Source organism: Loxodonta africana, chromosome 13, assembly GCF_030014295.1.
Source record: "Loxodonta africana isolate mLoxAfr1 chromosome 13, mLoxAfr1.hap2, whole genome shotgun sequence".
In the NCBI taxonomy this organism is placed as follows: domain Eukaryota; kingdom Metazoa; phylum Chordata; class Mammalia; order Proboscidea; family Elephantidae; genus Loxodonta; species Loxodonta africana.
In genome coordinates, this window is record NC_087354.1 from 42,452,771 (window position 1) to 42,469,614 (window position 16,844).

The 16,844-nt window shown below is 40.4% G+C and overlaps 1 protein-coding gene across 1 annotated transcript in view; it reads right to left on the reverse strand.

Annotated features, from left to right (window-relative positions):
* REC114 (REC114 meiotic recombination protein) overlaps positions 1-15,621 on the reverse strand; it is a 107,929-nt gene extending 92,308 nt beyond the window's left edge. Inside the window, exon 1 of the mRNA XM_064296146.1 lies at positions 15,463-15,621. Within this exon, the coding sequence (XP_064152216.1) occupies positions 15,463-15,621 (159 nt within the window). The remainder of the gene's footprint in view (positions 1-15,462) is intronic.
* Positions 15,622-16,844: the final 1,223 nt, after the last annotated feature.

Here is a 16,844-nt window from a genome sequence, read left to right on the forward strand (position 1 = left end):
GTAGCTCTGAATTTGTAATTAACATATTATCATAAATTCCAAAAAGTTACTACATATTCAGTCAAGCATTTACTGAGCCCCTATCATATGCTAGGTAGTATGTAGGCACTGGGAATACAAAAGGGGAAAAAAAGGACACTGTTGGTAAGAGGATCCAAAAAATATTGTATGCTGAATTTACATTTTAAAGTTCATTTCAAGTACAAACTTCATATTCTATTTCTTAGTTCCTAAGTAGGGCAATTATTTTAAGTTCCTCATAAAAATTAAAGGATGATTTTTTTTTCCCCTTTGAAAGGAAAAAAATAATCTAAGAATTTGTCAGGCTCAATCAAATAGGACACGTCCGAGAAATCCTTGGAATCTCCAAAACATGGTAAAACTTGAATCTCAAAAGCAACCTGCAATTAACATCACCTTTCAAAATTATTCTCAAATTAGTAGACTAAGTTATATTCAGACACAAAATACATAAAAGGGACCAATCTGTTATTATGATAAGCTTTTCAGAAAGGCTGGGCTAACAGATGTAAGGAATTAAAATCAAGTTCAAGTTTGTATTTCATGTGCTCACTCCACTTATATGACGACAGATGGTTTAAATATTAACCCTATTAATAAAACATTTGCATATTCATTATGAACCTGACTGCCTTACCCCATAACTCCATAAATTCATTTTATTAATACTATATGCCTCCCTTTTAATTCAAGGTCTTCTAAACCCTTGCCTCTAAGCATGGGCCTCAGACTAGCAGCATCACCATCGCCTGGGAGCTTGTTAGAACTACAGAATCTCATTTTCCAAACCAGAGCTACTGAGGCAGAATTTGCAGTTTTAACAAAAGCCCCCAAGCCCCAGGTGATTTCTATACACTTTAAAATCTGAGAAGCACAGTTCTGATTTTTTTTTGGGGGGGGGCACTTTTGTACACTTGTCATTACACAGTTAAAACCTGCATGCAAACTGTGGTTAATTTACTTCCAGGTAGTAACCTGTAATAAGAATAGCACGAGTCAGATAACTAAAACAAATCCAACATACATATATATTAGATATTTTATACATCGTAATTTTTAGGTCTCAGACTAGACCTTACTTGTCAGCCAGTACTTCAAGTCTAAGAAGTCTATTTATTTTTGCCTCCGGAGTTGACATTTTTGCCTTAACACCTGGCCCTTGTGATGAGTCCTCTGTAATTAAACAACTGTACAGAACAGTATCTAGAAAAGAGATTATTCCCCTAACTCCAAAAAAAATTTTTTAACTCAAAATAGTTTCAACCAAGATTGAACTTGAAAGTTCCCTAGGGAAAGAACAATCAGAATGATTCTTTCCACCACAATAATTTTTTTATGCTTTACCTAACATGTATTTTTACTACAGGTATCAAGTTTTTAAAATAAGGAAATTCACATGAGACTTAGAGAGCGTAGCTCTTTAGGTGGCTCACCTTTTATTATAGTTGTTGCATAGTAGTCACCCAAAACAAACTGAACCCATTGCCCGTAGAGTCAATTCCTACTCATGCAGACCCTTTAGGAGAGAGCAGATCTGCTCTGTAGGGTTTCTAAAGCTGTAAATCTTTGCAGGAGCAGACTGCCACAGCTTTCTCCCTTGAAGCAGCTAGTGGGTTCAAACTGCCAACCTTTCAGTTAGCACCAAGGAGCGCTTAACCACTGCATCACCAGGGCCCCTTACAATAGTCACACTGCCCATAAAATAGAACGAATCTTGTTTTCTCTTTCATTTTCCCAAAAAACGACAGACCTAGGCTGAAGCTGATCACAGCAGGTAGGAAGGCTCAGCAGAGATTCAAAAGAAGGTACAAATGTTCAGTTTTCAAAAGCAACCTCATCTCTTGTCACTGTAGCTGTGGCTTTATGCCAAACATTTGAGAACTACTGTTCCTTATAAACAACTATGAAGAGCTTTGCAAATAGAAGGAAAAAAAATGTAATAACAATCAAATTCTCAGAATGGTCAAATATTCATGGCCTCTGGGTTGCAGGCTAAAAATCTAAGAGTTACCCAGCTGCATCTGAGCCAATATACCCAATACAGATTCTTTGGAAGAAGGCATTTAAAGGGTGTGAAGAGAAGGCATAAGGAACCTGTTGGGGCAGCTTCAAAGATCAAATATGTCCTCAAACACCTCTAGCTTTTTATAAGATCCTATTATAAATCCTGGAAACCATGATGATGTAGTGGTTAAGAGCTACAGCTGCTAACCAAAATGTTAGCAGTTCGAATCCACCAGGCACTCCTTGGAAACCCTATGGGGCAGTTCTACTCTGTCCTATAGGGTTGTTATGAGTCGGAAACAACTCAACAGCAACAGTTTATTATTATTATTATAATAAATTCCACCACCCATCTGTCAGTTTGCTGTACCTGTGGTAGCTTGCATATTGTTGCTATGATACTGGAGGTTATACCACTGGTATTTCAAATACCAGCAGGGTCACCCATGGTGGACAGCTTTCAGCAGAGCTTCCAGACTAAGACAGACTAGGAAGACAGGCCTGGTGATCTACTTCTGAAAATCGGTCAATGAAAATCTTATGGATAACAACTGAATATTGTCTGGTATAGTACTGGAAGATGAGCCCCCCAGGTTGGAAGGAACTCAAAATACGTCTCAAAGTAGAGTTGACCTTAATGACAAAGATGGAGTAAAGTTTCATTTGCTGATGTGGCACAACTCAAAATGAGAAGTAACAGTTGCAAACATCCATTAGTAATCAGAACACAGAATGTGTGACATATGAATCAAGGAAATTTGAAAGTCATCGAAAGTGAAATGGAACATTTGAAGGTCCATATCCTAGGCATGAATGAGTTGAAATGCACTGGTATTGGCCATTTGAATCTGACAATCATATGGTCTACTATGCTGGGAACAACAAATTAAAGAGGAACTGCACTGCATTCATTAAAAAGAACATTTTGAGATCCTAAGGCATAACACTGTCAGTGATGGGTTAATATCCACACGCCTATAAGGAAGACCACTTAATACAACTATTATTCAAATTTACCACCAACCATGAACGCCAAAGATGAAGAAACTGAAGATTTTTACAGCCCACCACAGTCTGAAATTGACTGAATACGCAATCAAGATGCATTGATAATTACTGGTGACTGGAACACAAAAGTTGGAAACAAAGAAGATCAGTATGTAGTTAGAAAATACAGCCTTAGTGATAGAAATGATACCAAAGATCACATGATAGAATTCTGCAAGGCCAATGATTTATTCATCAGAAATACGTTCCTTCTACAACACAATGGTTAAGTATACATGTGGACCTCCCTGGATGGATTACATAGGAACCAAATCTACTACACCTGTGGAAAGATACATCATCAGTCAAGACAAAGCCAGGGGCCAACTGTGGAACAGACCATCAATAACACACGTGCAAGTTCAAGTTGAAGCTGAAAAAAATCTAAGTAAATCCACAAGGGTCAAATTACCATCTAGAATACATCCTGCCTGAATTTAGAAACTACCTCAAGAATAGATCTGATGTACTCAACACTAATGACTGAAGACCAGAATAGTTGTGGGAAGACATCAAGGACATCATACATGAAGAAAACGAAAGGTCATTATTAAAAAGACAGGAAAGAAAGAAAATACTAAAAGGGATGTTAGAAGAGACTCTTAAACTTGCTCTTAAGCACAGACTAGCTAAAGTGGATGAAAAAAATGACAAAGTAAAAGAACCCAACAGATTTCAAAGGGCAGCTAGATAAGACAAGAGAAAGTATCATGATGAAATGGTCAAAGACATGGAATTAGAAAGCCAAAAAGGAAGAATACAATGGACATTTTTAAGCGAAAGAACTGAAGAGAAAATTCAGGCCTTCAATTGCATTATTGAAAGATTCTATGGGCAAAAAACTGGATGACGCAGGAGGCATCAAAAGAAGATGGAAGGATTATACAAAGTCACCGCACCAAAAAGAAATGGTCAACATTCAACCATTTCAGGAGGTAGCCTATAATCAAGAATGACTGGTACTGAAACAAAGTCCAAGTTGCACTGAAGGCACTGGCAAAATATAAGACCCCAGGAACTGACGGAATACCAGCTGGGATGCTTCAACTAATGGATGCAATGCTGGGAAGTGCTTACTCGTCCATGTCAAGAAATTTGGAAGACAGCTACCTGGCTAACCAACTGGAAGAGATCCATATTTATGCCTATTCTAAAGAAAGGAGATCAAATGGAATGCAGAAATTATTGAACAATACCATTAATATCCCGTGCTAGCAAAATTTTGCTAAAGATAATTCAAAAATGGCTGTAGCCATACATCAACAGGGAACTGCCAGAAGTTTAAGCCAGATTCAGAAGAAGATATGGAACGGGGATATCATCACTGATGTCATCCCATGGATCCTGGCCAAAGGTAGAAAATACCAGAAAGATGTTCACTTGTGTTTTATTGACTATGCAAAGGCATTTGACTGTGTGGATAATAAAAAATTATGGATAACATTGCAAAGAATGGGAATTCCAGAATACTTCATTGTGTCTGGATCAAGAGGCAGTTGTTACAACAGGATAAGGAGATACTGCACGGCTCAAAACTGGAAAAGGTGTGTGGCAGAGTTGTATATTTTCACCTATGTATTCACTCTGTGTGCAGAACAAATAATCCAAGAAGCATCCTATATGAAGAACGCAGCCAGGATTGGAAGAAGGTGAAAAGGAAGATGACTTGAAGCACTTACCAATGAAGGTCAAGAGTACAGCCTTCAGCATGGATTACATCTGAACATGAAGAAAATGAAAATCTTCACAACTGGGCCAATAAACAACCTCATGATAAATGAAGAAAAAACTGAAGCTGTCAATGATTTCATTCCAGTTGGATCAACAATCAACATCCATGGGAGCAGGGACCAAGAAATCAAACTGGGAAAAGCATTGGGAAAATTTTCTGCAAAAGACCTCTTTAAATTTTTAAAAAGCAAAGATGTCAGTTTGATGAAAAAAGGGTACCTGACCCCAGCCAGGATCTTTTCAATGACCTCATATGCATGTAAAAGTTGGACAGTGAAAAAGAAGAGAGAAAAAGAATCGATGTGTTCAAACTGTGGTGCTGGTGAAGAATACTGAATATACCGTGGAGTGCCCAAAGAACAAATAATCCAGTCTTAGAAGAAACACAACCAGTATGCTCCTTAGAAGTGGGGATGGTGAGACTTCAGCTTACTTACTTTGGGTACATTAGCAAGAGTACAACTAGATATTTAATGCCTTTTTGTGGTCCTTCATTTACTGATTTCAAGTTTTAAGAAGTATCTCTAGGTGTAGTATTCTAGAATTTGGTGAATAATTCATTCTGTCCTATCTCTACTCACATTCACAGCAAGAGTCTAAGAAGAATTGTCTGTGCACATTGGCTCTACTTCCTCACCTACCAGTCACTCTTCAACCCACTCCTATCTGGCTTCCAACCCTTTAACTCCACTGAAACTTCTCTTGGTAAGGACCGTAACCAAAACCCAAAAACCAAACCCAGGTGCTATCGAGTCGATTCCGACTCATAGCGACCCCATAGGACAGAGTAGAACTGCCCCATAGAGTTTCCCTTTGGTTAGCAGCTGTAGCGTTTAACCACTACGCCGCCAGGGTTTCCAACCATAAGGAACTTCATATTCCTAAATTCAATGAAGACCTTAGTCGTTACTTTTCTTTGCAGCATCATTCAACAAAGTTGATCATCTCTCCCTCTTAAAATAACTCTCTTTAGCTTTGATAGGCCTGCATTCTCCTGGGTGACTCCCAACTCTCTGTTCCGTATCAGTCTTCTTTGAGGACTCTGTCCCTTCTACCTGACCTAAAAGTATTGGACTTCCTTGGGGCTTAGTCTTGGAATTTCATGTAATCCCCTGACTATAAATATCTCCTTCCTGCTGATGGCTCACATATTTACATCTCCAGCCCAGATCTTTCTTCTGAGTCCAGACCAGAATATCAAACTACCTATTCAACATCTCCACTTAGATGCTTCATAAACTTTAAACTCAATATATCCAAAACTGGAGTTTTGTATCTTCTCCCCTGCTGATCCTCTTTCAGTGCACCCCATTGCCGACAATCTAGCCAGTTGCTTCTGATAGAAACCCAGAAGTCCTTTTCTCTCACCACTCATATCCAATCACCAAGTCATGTCATTTTGGCCTTCAAAATATAGCTGTAATATCCCCAATTTCTCCATCTTCACTGCCATCCTCCTGGTCTACGCCATTATCATATTTTGCCTACAACACAGCAATAGTGTCCTAAGTCATCTTCCTGAATCCAGTCATATTCCCCTCTAATTCTATCACCACACTGCAGCCAGAGTGATCTTTGAAGGATGAAAATATTCCTGATTAAAACCCTTCAGTGGCTTCCTACTGGTTTTAGATAATGTTCACAAGGTACCTCTTCAGACAACCTCATCTCATGCTATCATTCCCCTTTTCTCTAAGCACCAGCCTTACTGGCTTTCTCTCCGTACATTACATATGCTGAGATTTTTCCAGGCACAGGGCCTTTGCATACGTTGAGTCCTCTACCTGAAACACTGTTTTTTCTCTTCCCTCACTCTTCTCCTACTCACTGCTACCCGACACACACACACGCATGCGCGCACGCACCCCAAAACACCAGCGTCTACATCCAATAGTCAAAAAAGACCAAAAGGAACCAAATAATTGGCAACCCATGGTGTGAAAAGATAACACCAAATATAATCTTAACTGCAAACCTTTATATAATTTAAAGCCACTGCTTTAGGTGATTACAATATATTTACTTCTTCAGTGCTCAAAATAATCTGATGAAATGGGTACTACTGTATCCTCTATTTTAAGATGAAGTAAATAAGGCACAGAGAGGTTAAGTAACCTAACCAAGGTCAAAGAAATTCAGTAGCAAAGCTAGGATTCAAATTTAGTCCTTCTTCTTTTGTGTGAGTACTTGACTGCCTAAGAGCATATAACTTGATTATGGACTATACAGCCCCTCCCTTACACAGTTATTTGGATAGATACTATGTCCTCCCCTAGATAAAAAACATAAGCGAGGGTTGTTGTTAGGTGCCATCAAGTTGGTTCTGATTCATAGCAACCCAATGTAAGTATAACAAAATGAAACACTGCCCAGTTCTACATCATCCTCACAATTGTCGCTATGTTTGAGCCCATTGTTCCAGCCACTGTGTCAATCCATCTCATCGAGCGTCTTCCTCTTTTTTGCTGACTTTCTATTCTATCAAGCATGATGTTCTTCTCCTTGTTTCTAAGGAGAATTCTGGCTTTACTTCTTCAAAGACAGATTTGTTCGTTCTTCTAGCAGTCCATGGTATATTCGATATTCTCCACCAACACCATAATTCAAAGGTGTCAATTCTTCTTTGATCCTCCTTATTCACTGTTCAACTTTCACATGCCAATTAGGTGACTGAAAATACCCTGGCTTTTTTTTGGGGGGTTAGGCATATCTTAGTCCTCAAACTGACATCTTTGCTTTTTGACACTTTAAAAAGGTCTTTTGCAGCAGATTTGCCCAGTGTAATATGTCGTTTGATTTTCTTGACTGCTGCTTCCATGGGCATTGATTGTGAATCCAGCTAAAACGAAATCCTTAACAACTTCCATATTTTCTCTGTTTATCACCATGTTGCTTATTGGTCCACTTGTGAGGGTTTCTGTTCTCTTTATGTTGAGGTGTAATCCATACTGAAGACTGTTGTCTTTGATTTTCATGAGTAAGTGCTTCAGGTCTTCAGAGCAAGCAAGGTTGTATCATTTGCATATCTCAGATTGTTAATGAGTCGTCCTCCAACCCTGATGTTCTGTTTTTCTTCATATAGTACAGCTTCTCAGATTTGCTCAGCATAGATTGAATAAGTACAATGAAAGGATACAACCGTGACGCACTTTGTGATTTTAAACCACATAGTATCCCCTTGTTCTGTTCAAACAACTGCCTCTTGATCCATGTACAGGTTCCTCATGAGCACAATTAACTGTTCCGGGATTTCCATTCTTCACAATGTTACCCATAATTTTTTATGATCCATACAGTCAAATGCCTTTGTATAGTTAATAAAACACAGGTAAACATCTTTCTGGTATTCTCTGCTTTCATCCAAGATCCATCTGACATCAGCAATGATATCCCTGATTCCACGTCCTCTTCTGAATTCAGCCTGAATTTCTGGCAGTTCCTTGTTGATGTACTACTGCAACCATTTCTGAATTATTTCCAGCAAAATTTTACTTGCATGTGATATTAATGACATTGTTCAATAATTTCCGCTTCTGCTGGATCACCTTTCTTTGGAAAGGGCACACATAGGGATCTTTTTCAGTTGGTTGGCCAGGTAGCTGTCTTTCACATTTCTTGGCACAGATGAGTGGGTGCTTCCAGCACTGCATCTGTTTGTTGAAACATCTCAATTGGTATGCCATCAATTCCTGCAGCCTTAGTTTTCACCAATGCTTTCAGTGCAGCGTGGACTTCTTCCTTCAATACTATGGGTTCTTGATCACACACTACTTCCTGATAGGGTTGAATATCAACCAATTCTTTTTGGTACAGTGACTGTGTGTTCCTTCTCTCTTCTTTTGATGATTCCTGCATCAGTCAATATTTTGCCCATAGAATCCTTCGATATTGCAACTTGAGGCTTCAATTTTTCCTTCCCTTTTGGTTTTCTAATTCCAGGCCCTTGCACATTTAATTATATTTGTTTTCTTGAGCTGCCCTTTGAAATCTTCTGTTCAGCTCCTTTACTTCATTTCTTTCTTTCAGTTTAGCTACTCCATGATCAGAAGCAAGTTCCAGAGTCTCTTCTGACATCCATTTTGGTCTTTTCTTCCTTTCCTGTCTTTTTAATGACCTTTCGCTTTCTTTATGTATGGGGTCCTTGATATCATCCCACAACTCTTCTGATCTTCAGTCATTAGTGTTCAATTAGTAAAATCTATTTTATTCTTGAGATGGTCTCTAAATTCAGGCGGTATATACTCAAGGTCACATTTTGGCTCTCTTGGACTTGTTTTAATTTTCTTCAGCTTCAACTTGAACTCGCAAATGAGCAACCGATGATCTATTCTGTGGTTGGCCACTGGCTTTGTTCTGATTGATGATATTGAACTTCTTCATTGTCTCTTTCCATAGACATAGTTGACTTGATTCCCGTGTACTCCATTCAGTAAGGTCCAGATGTATACTCCTTGTTTATGTTGCTAAAAAAAAAAAGAAAAAAAAGGTATTTCCAAGGAATAGGCCATTAGTCTTGCAAGATTCTATCATGAGATCTCTGGCGTCATTTCTATCATCAAGGCCGTATTTCCCAACTACTGATCCTTCTTTGTTTCCAACTTCTGCATTTCAATCATAAGTAATTATCAATGGATCTTAACTGCATGTTTGATCAATTTCATACTGCAGAAGTTGGTAAAAATCTCCAATACCTTCATCTTTGGCATTAGTGGTTGATGGGTAAATTTGAATAACAGTTGTATTAACTGGTCTTTCTTGTAGGCTTACGGATATTATCCTATCACTGACAGCATTGTACTTCAGGGTAGATCTTGAAATGTTCTTTTGGATGATGAATGTGACACTATTCCTCTTCAATTTGTCATTCCCAACATAGTAGACAATATGATTGTTCGATTCAAAATGGCCAATACCAGTCCATTTCAGCTCACTAGTGTCTAGGATATAGATCTTCAAGCATTCAGTTTCATTTTTGATGACTTCCCATCTTCCTTGATTCATACTTTGTACATTCCATGTTCCAGTTACTCACAGGCGTTTGCAGCTGTTTTTTTCTTATTTTGCACCATGCCACATCATGCAAATGAAGGTCCCGAAAGCTTTATTCCATCCACATCATTAAGGTCAACTCTTTGAGGAAGCAGTTCTTCCCCACTTGTATTTCAAGTGCCCTCCAACCTGAGAGGCTTATCTTTCGGCACTATATCAGAGAATATTCCATTGCTATTCCTAAGGTTTTCACTGGTTAATTTTTCTTTTTCCGGAAGAAGACACCCAGGTCCTTCTCCCTAGTCTTAGTCTGGAAGCGCCGCTGAAATCTGTCTACCATGGGTGACCCTGCGGGTGTTTTAAAACACCAGCGGTATAGCTTCCAACATCAAAGTAACATGCAAACCACCACGTTATGACAAACTGACAGACAAGTGGTGGTAAATGAGGGCAGGGACCTTTTATATCTTGGTTATTGCTAGGGGCTCTAGGTGCTCAGTGTTTGTTGAATGTATGAACGCTTACTACTTAATCCTTTGCATAATTATTTTGAGAATTTAATGGGTTCCAATCATGTGTTATATTACTATTTATATCTTCATATGTTAGTTTATCTGTTCAAATACACAATTTCTTATACTTATATTTCTTCCTCTGAAGAAGGAGCCCTTATGGTGCAGTGGTTAAGCGCTCAGTATGAAACAGATGTGTATGAACGGAAAAAGTCTTAAAGGTCAGTAGAAGGCAAACCAGTAAAGCAAGAAGACTATGTCAATAAAGAGAATGATCTGATGAAGGCCTGGGGGTAGGATATGCAGTAGGACTAGTGACAGTTGTATCTGAAGGAGAGGAATTAATGCAAGAAACTGAACAAAGAAGATTTAACAATTCAGTGTCTGACAGTAAAGAAATCAAGAACAGAGATAAAGAACGCGTCCAAAGTTTCAGGAATGAATGAACACCAAAATGATCAGAGAGGGAGACGGTTTTGGTAAAAAGATTGAGTGAAAAGACAAAATGCTCGGTTTTTAGACATGTTTATTATTTATTTATTTTTATTAACTTTTATTGAGCTTCAAGTGAACGTTTACAAATCAAGTCAGACTGTCACATATAAGTTTATATACACCTTACTCCATACTCCCACTTGCTCTCCCCCTAATGTGTCAGCCCTTCCAGTCTCTCCTTTCGTGACAATTTTGCCAGCTTCCAACTCTCTCTATCCTCCCATCCCCCCTCCAGACAGGAGATGTCAACACAGTCTCAAGTGTCCACCTGATATAATTAGCTCACTCTTCATCAGCATCTCTCTCCTACCCACTGTCCAGTCCCTTTCATGTCTGATCAGTTGTCTTCGGGAATGGTTCCTGTCCTGGGCCAACACAAGGTTTGGGGACCATGACCGCCAGGATTCCTCTAGTCTCAGTCAGACCATTAAGTATGGTCTTTTTGTGAGAATTTGGGGTCTGCATCCCACTGATCTCCTGTTCCCTCAGGGGTTCTCTGTTGTGCTCCCTGTCAGGGCAGTCATCGGTTGTGGCCGGGCACCAACTAGTTCTTCTGGTCTCAGGATGATGTAGGTCTCTGGTTCATGTGGCCCTTTCTGTCTCTTGGGCTCTTAGTTATCGTGTGACCTTGGTGTTCTTCATTCTCCTTTGATCCAGGTGGGTTGAGACCAATTGATGCATCTTAGATGGCCGCTTGTTAGCATTTAAGACCCCAGACGCCACATTTCAAGGTGGGATGCAGAATGTTTTCATAATAGAATTATTTTGCCAGTTGAGACATGTTTATTTTTGAGATGCTGTTAGGACACCCATATAAAGCTATTCAGCAGACAATCAAATGCAGTCTTGATGCTCAAAGGAGAAATCATGACCATACAGTACCTAAATGGATAAAAGAGTCAAATGCTTAAGAATGAAACAAATTCCCAAGCATGAATGAAAGAATGGAGAGAGTTAAGAGCCAAGCCATCAGGTATACTAACAACTATGGTTCTTACTATCAAACGTCTACTTCCAATAATGATTGACTAGGTCATTGGAACAAATCTTCCCGCTAAAGACAACTAAAAAAGCTGGACAGAATATAAAACCGTATTTCAAAACTATCAAAAAATTTTAAAAGATAGTAGAGAATAATGGCTCAAGACTGAGAAGGAACGCAAAATTCAGGGAGGTGAGTTATGCGTCAGAGGTGTTTTCTGTCCACAGGGAAGGATGAGAGACTGAGTTATGGTTTTCACAGAATTATGTGGCTGGGGGGATAAAGCTGGAGTCCACCGTGCATCAAAGGAAGAACACTTATTTGGGTGGCCCAGAAAATATCAAACCCTAAAACTAGATTAAGGAGATCTCAAATTGCTAGTGCCTCCAGACACCCAACAGAAATAAAACAAAAATTCTCTCTTGAGGAAGATAATGCTATCTTAGGTCTCAACATATTTCTATTAATAATTTTTCAAATGCAACACCCAGCAAACCATTAAAAATAATCAGATATATAAAGAAGCAAGACAACACAAATGAGAACTAAAAGAAATAGTAGACAACAGAAACAGATCTAAAGGAACACCACACAATGAAATTATCAACCACAGACTAAGTAACCACTATCCTTACTATGTTCAAGTCAATATGAGCCAGGCTTGAAAAATTTGACAGGAAAATAGAAACTAAAAAAAGTCACAGAAGATTTGTAAAGTAATCAAATAGAAATTGTATATCTAAAAAAATAAAATAACCAAGAGTAAGATCTCCCTATCAGTCTATAGTCACTTTAAAACAGAAATGAGAATGTAAGGGAGCAGGGAAACTAGATTAATGGATACAGAACGAACAGAACAGAAATAATGAGAATGTTCACACATTGTGAAGAATGTAACCAATGTCACTGAACAATCTGTGTAGAAATTGTTGAGTGAGAACCTAATTCTTAAGGATTAGCCCTTGTGCGCTGCTTGTGGGCATATAAAATGGTGCAGCTGCTGTGGAAAATAGCTTGGTAGTTCCTCAAAAAGTTAAACGTAGAATTACCTTACCAAACCAAAACCAAACCTACTGCTGTTGAGTCAATTCCAACTCATAGTAACCCTATAGAACAGAGTAAAACTGCCCCATAGAGTTTCCGAGGAGCACCTGACAGATTTGAACTGCTGACCTCTTGGTTAGCAGCCATAGCACTTAAACCACTACGCCACCAGGGTTTCCGTTATGACCCAGCAATTCTACTCTTAGGCATATACCCAAAAGAAATGAAAGCAGGGACTTTCCAGTGAAAGCAGATACTTGTATACCAATGATCATAGCAGCATTATTCAAAATACCCAAAAAGTGGAAATAACTCAAGTGTCCATCAATAGGTGAATAGATAAACAAAATGTAGTACATCCACACCATGGAGTACTATTCAGCCATAAAAAGAAATGAAGTTCTGATACATGCTATAAAATGCTTGAAAACATTAAACCAAGTGAAAAAAGCCAGGCACAAAAGGGCAAATATTGTACCATCCCATTTACATGAAATACCTAGAAGAGACAAATGCATGTTGTGGTAGTTGCCACTGAGTCAATACGTACTCATGGCCTCCCCATGTGTACAGAGTAGAACTGCACTCCATTGGGTTTCCAAGGCAGTGACCTTTCAGAAGATTGCCAGGCCTTACTTCGGAGGTGCTTCTGGATGGGTTTGAACTGCCAACCTTTCGGTTAGTAGTCCAGTGCTTAACCATTTACACCACCCAGGGACTCCAGACAAATTCACAGAAACAAAAAATTCAATTAGATGTTACCTGGGGCTGGAGGCCTGTTGGCGTAGTAGTTAAGAGCTATGGTTGCTAACCAAAAGGTCAGCAGATCGAGTCCACCAGGCTCTCCTGGGAAACCCTGTCCTACAGGGTTGCTACGAGTCAGAATCAACTCCACAGCAACTGGTTTGTTTTTTTGGGGGTCGGGGGCTGGAGGCAGGGGATAATGGGGAGTTAATTGCACACTTAAAAATGGTTATAATGGCAATTTTTATGTGGCATATTTTTTACTATAAATAAATAGGTAACACACGTAAGGGAGCCCTCTGGGACAAAAAAAAAAAAATAGAGTACAGAAGTGCTTCTCAAAAGGTATTCCATGGTACACTAGGGGCTTCCTCCAAAGTGGGTTCAATGTTCAACTACATTGGGGGAATGTTATATTCTCTGCCCCCACTTTGGAAATTCATAATGCACCGTAGCATAGTAAAGAATGAATAATCTTTAATGAAAGAAACCTGTTTAACATTTTTTCTCAATTAATTTAATCATGGAACCATTTTAAGAGTAACATACTTTGGGACATGATAGACTCGGTAGAGATGAGCTACTCTGAGGTACCTCGAAAAGAAAATGAACGTGCTTCCATCCAACCCCTTCAATAAGGTAGGAGTTGAGGTTGCCCATTTGGGTATCTCAAGGTATGGAAGGACAGGTATGTGAAACTGACAAGTACAAAAATGGTTTAGAACATTTTCATATGGGCAACACTATAAGGAGGCGTCAGCCTCTCATTTTCCAGGCAAGAAATCCTTATCTCTTAGACTTTCCCTTCTTCCTCTCCACCTTGGTTATAGATGATTCTGTAACTAAAATGAATTCTCTCTATGCCTCTATACATATTTTACCTCAAAAAACAAACAAGCAAAAACAGTAGCACATAAGGAAACTGCGGAATAGACGGTCCAGGATAGGGAATGAGCACCCACTTCATTCTTGGTACCTTTCTCCCGCCCTTCAAATATAGGATATAGGGACAAGGGAGCCTGTAAGGCCAATAGTGAGGAGTAAAAAAAAAAAAAAAAAGGGGAAACAAAATAATGACTATACTCCCTTTCATTTGTATAATATATGTACAAGCACTTTTACAAGACTGAATGGTCACATCACCCCATGCAGTGGACCAGATCTACCTCCTGGCGCATCCTCACCCAGCCTCTTGACATTTCCTTGGGATTGCCCCACCAATATACTCTTTGCTCTGGAACTTGAGAGACAGTCCCCATGGGTCAGTGACCCTGTCTTTTAGTTTGTCCTTCCATTTATTTCAGGCTTTAGTCAGCTGAAGTCCTAAGTGACCCAAAGGGTTCAGTACCCACCTACTAACCAACCCAAACCCACCCAGAGGCACCTCGGAAGAATGGCCTGAAATTCTGCTTCCAAAAGGTCACAGGAGTCATCACGATTAAGAAACGACTCCATACAAACTGGTTTTTTTGTTTGTTTGTGGTTGGTTGGTCAGCACTTCAGTGGGGAACGTGAAGGAGATGGACTAGTGAGCTTTTACGTAGTGCTACCTCAGTCCAGGTAGGTACCAGGTGGCCCCTGACAACCAGTCGGCCTCCACGTGTGACAGTGTAATTGTCAGTATCAGAGAGCCCTTGTCTGTCACACTGGCCCCCAGTCTCCCTGCCGGCCTGTCAGAGTCAGTCAGCCCCTTCAGTGTCCACGCCATACAATCCCTGTCAGCCTGTCCATTCCTCACATTTCCGTCAGCCTGTCAGTCCCTTAGTGTCCTCTCCTTCTGTCCAAGTAGCGTTCGGGGAACCTGACCACCCGTGGCCCTAACAGAGGTCTTCACACCCCACCCTCCCTGGAGCCTGTGAGCACCTGGCAGCCATTCCTGCCCTCCGGCCTCACCTTCCATGTAGGAGAAGAGGCTGTCCCAGCTTCCAGGTCAGGCACAGGCGGCTCTCCTGTCCCCGAGGGCATGAAGCGGCCATACCGCTGCAGAGGCCACTGTGCCGCTCCTAATCCCGGAAGCCCGAAGCCGGCCTGCACTTTTCCCGCTTCCGCCATGTCTGGCCGTCGAGCATGCGCAGCCGCGTGGGGGGAGGGGGCTGCCAACCCGCACAGCTAGCCAATTAGGAAGCAAAATGATCCCTGGCCCACCCTTCTCCTCCTGTGGAAGCCAATGGACGTGCTCAGACGACTCCTGCAGGGGGTTCTTGAGTTACTGGAGCTTGGCTCTGCTGCATACCTCAGGGGTCTGCTTTACCTTTCGGCACGTTCTTATCTTTATGGGCAAAGAAGAGGTAGTAGCTCTACCTTGAAGTGTGGTTGTGATGCATATACATGGTAGTTGATCTTGCCTCATCAGTTTTCCGGCCTTCACCTACTCTCAGGCAGCCCTTTCCATTATCAAGCAGCTCTGACTGAGGAGTTTCTAGAAGCGGCTGATCTCCATAATGTCTATACACTGGTACTAGGTCTGCTCTCTGAAACTGCCTTGACCAATGTGTTACCCTTCTTCACAACAGCCTTTCGGATGAAATGCCTCTGACCCAGGTCAGGAGCAGAGGGGTGGGGGACTGCCAGCGATACAAGGTGTGTCTCCATCAAACAGCTGGTGTAACTGAACTACATTGCTAGTCAACAAAGCACTTCACATGTGTTCTTTCATTTATTCTCCCAACAACTTTGTGGTGAATTAAGCAAAGCAGGGATTGTTACCTCCATTGACTAGATAGAGGCAAAATAAGGTCTAGAGAGTAGAAGTGGTTTGTCCAGAATTACACAGCCAATTCACGGCAAAGCCAGAATGAAACTGCAGACTCCATAACCTCTTCATGTGTCCACCACTTGCAAAGCATTTAGTTATTCATACAGTCTAAGCTCAAGCCAGAAGCACAGTATAAAGGGGAGGAGGCTATATTAACCAAACACATAAAGTAGCGTTAAAATGCAAAGGATTTTTTGAAATTATGTGTATCAAAGTATATTAAATGCATGGACAATGGTTGGAGAGATGGTATCTTATTCACTCAACAAAGCATCGATTAAACACAGTGTGCACACAGATATACTTGTCACTATAGGGATTACAGAAATGAGTAAGTCATGAATCTAGCCTTCTAGGACCCCAGAATCTATTAACAAAGAAAAAAACCCATAGCGACCCTATAGGACAGAGTAGAACTGCCCCGTAGGTTTTCTAAGGAGTGACTGGTGGATTCGAACTGCCGACTTTTTTGGTTAGCAGCCATAGTATGCTGTAGCTCTTAATCACTGTGCCACCAGGG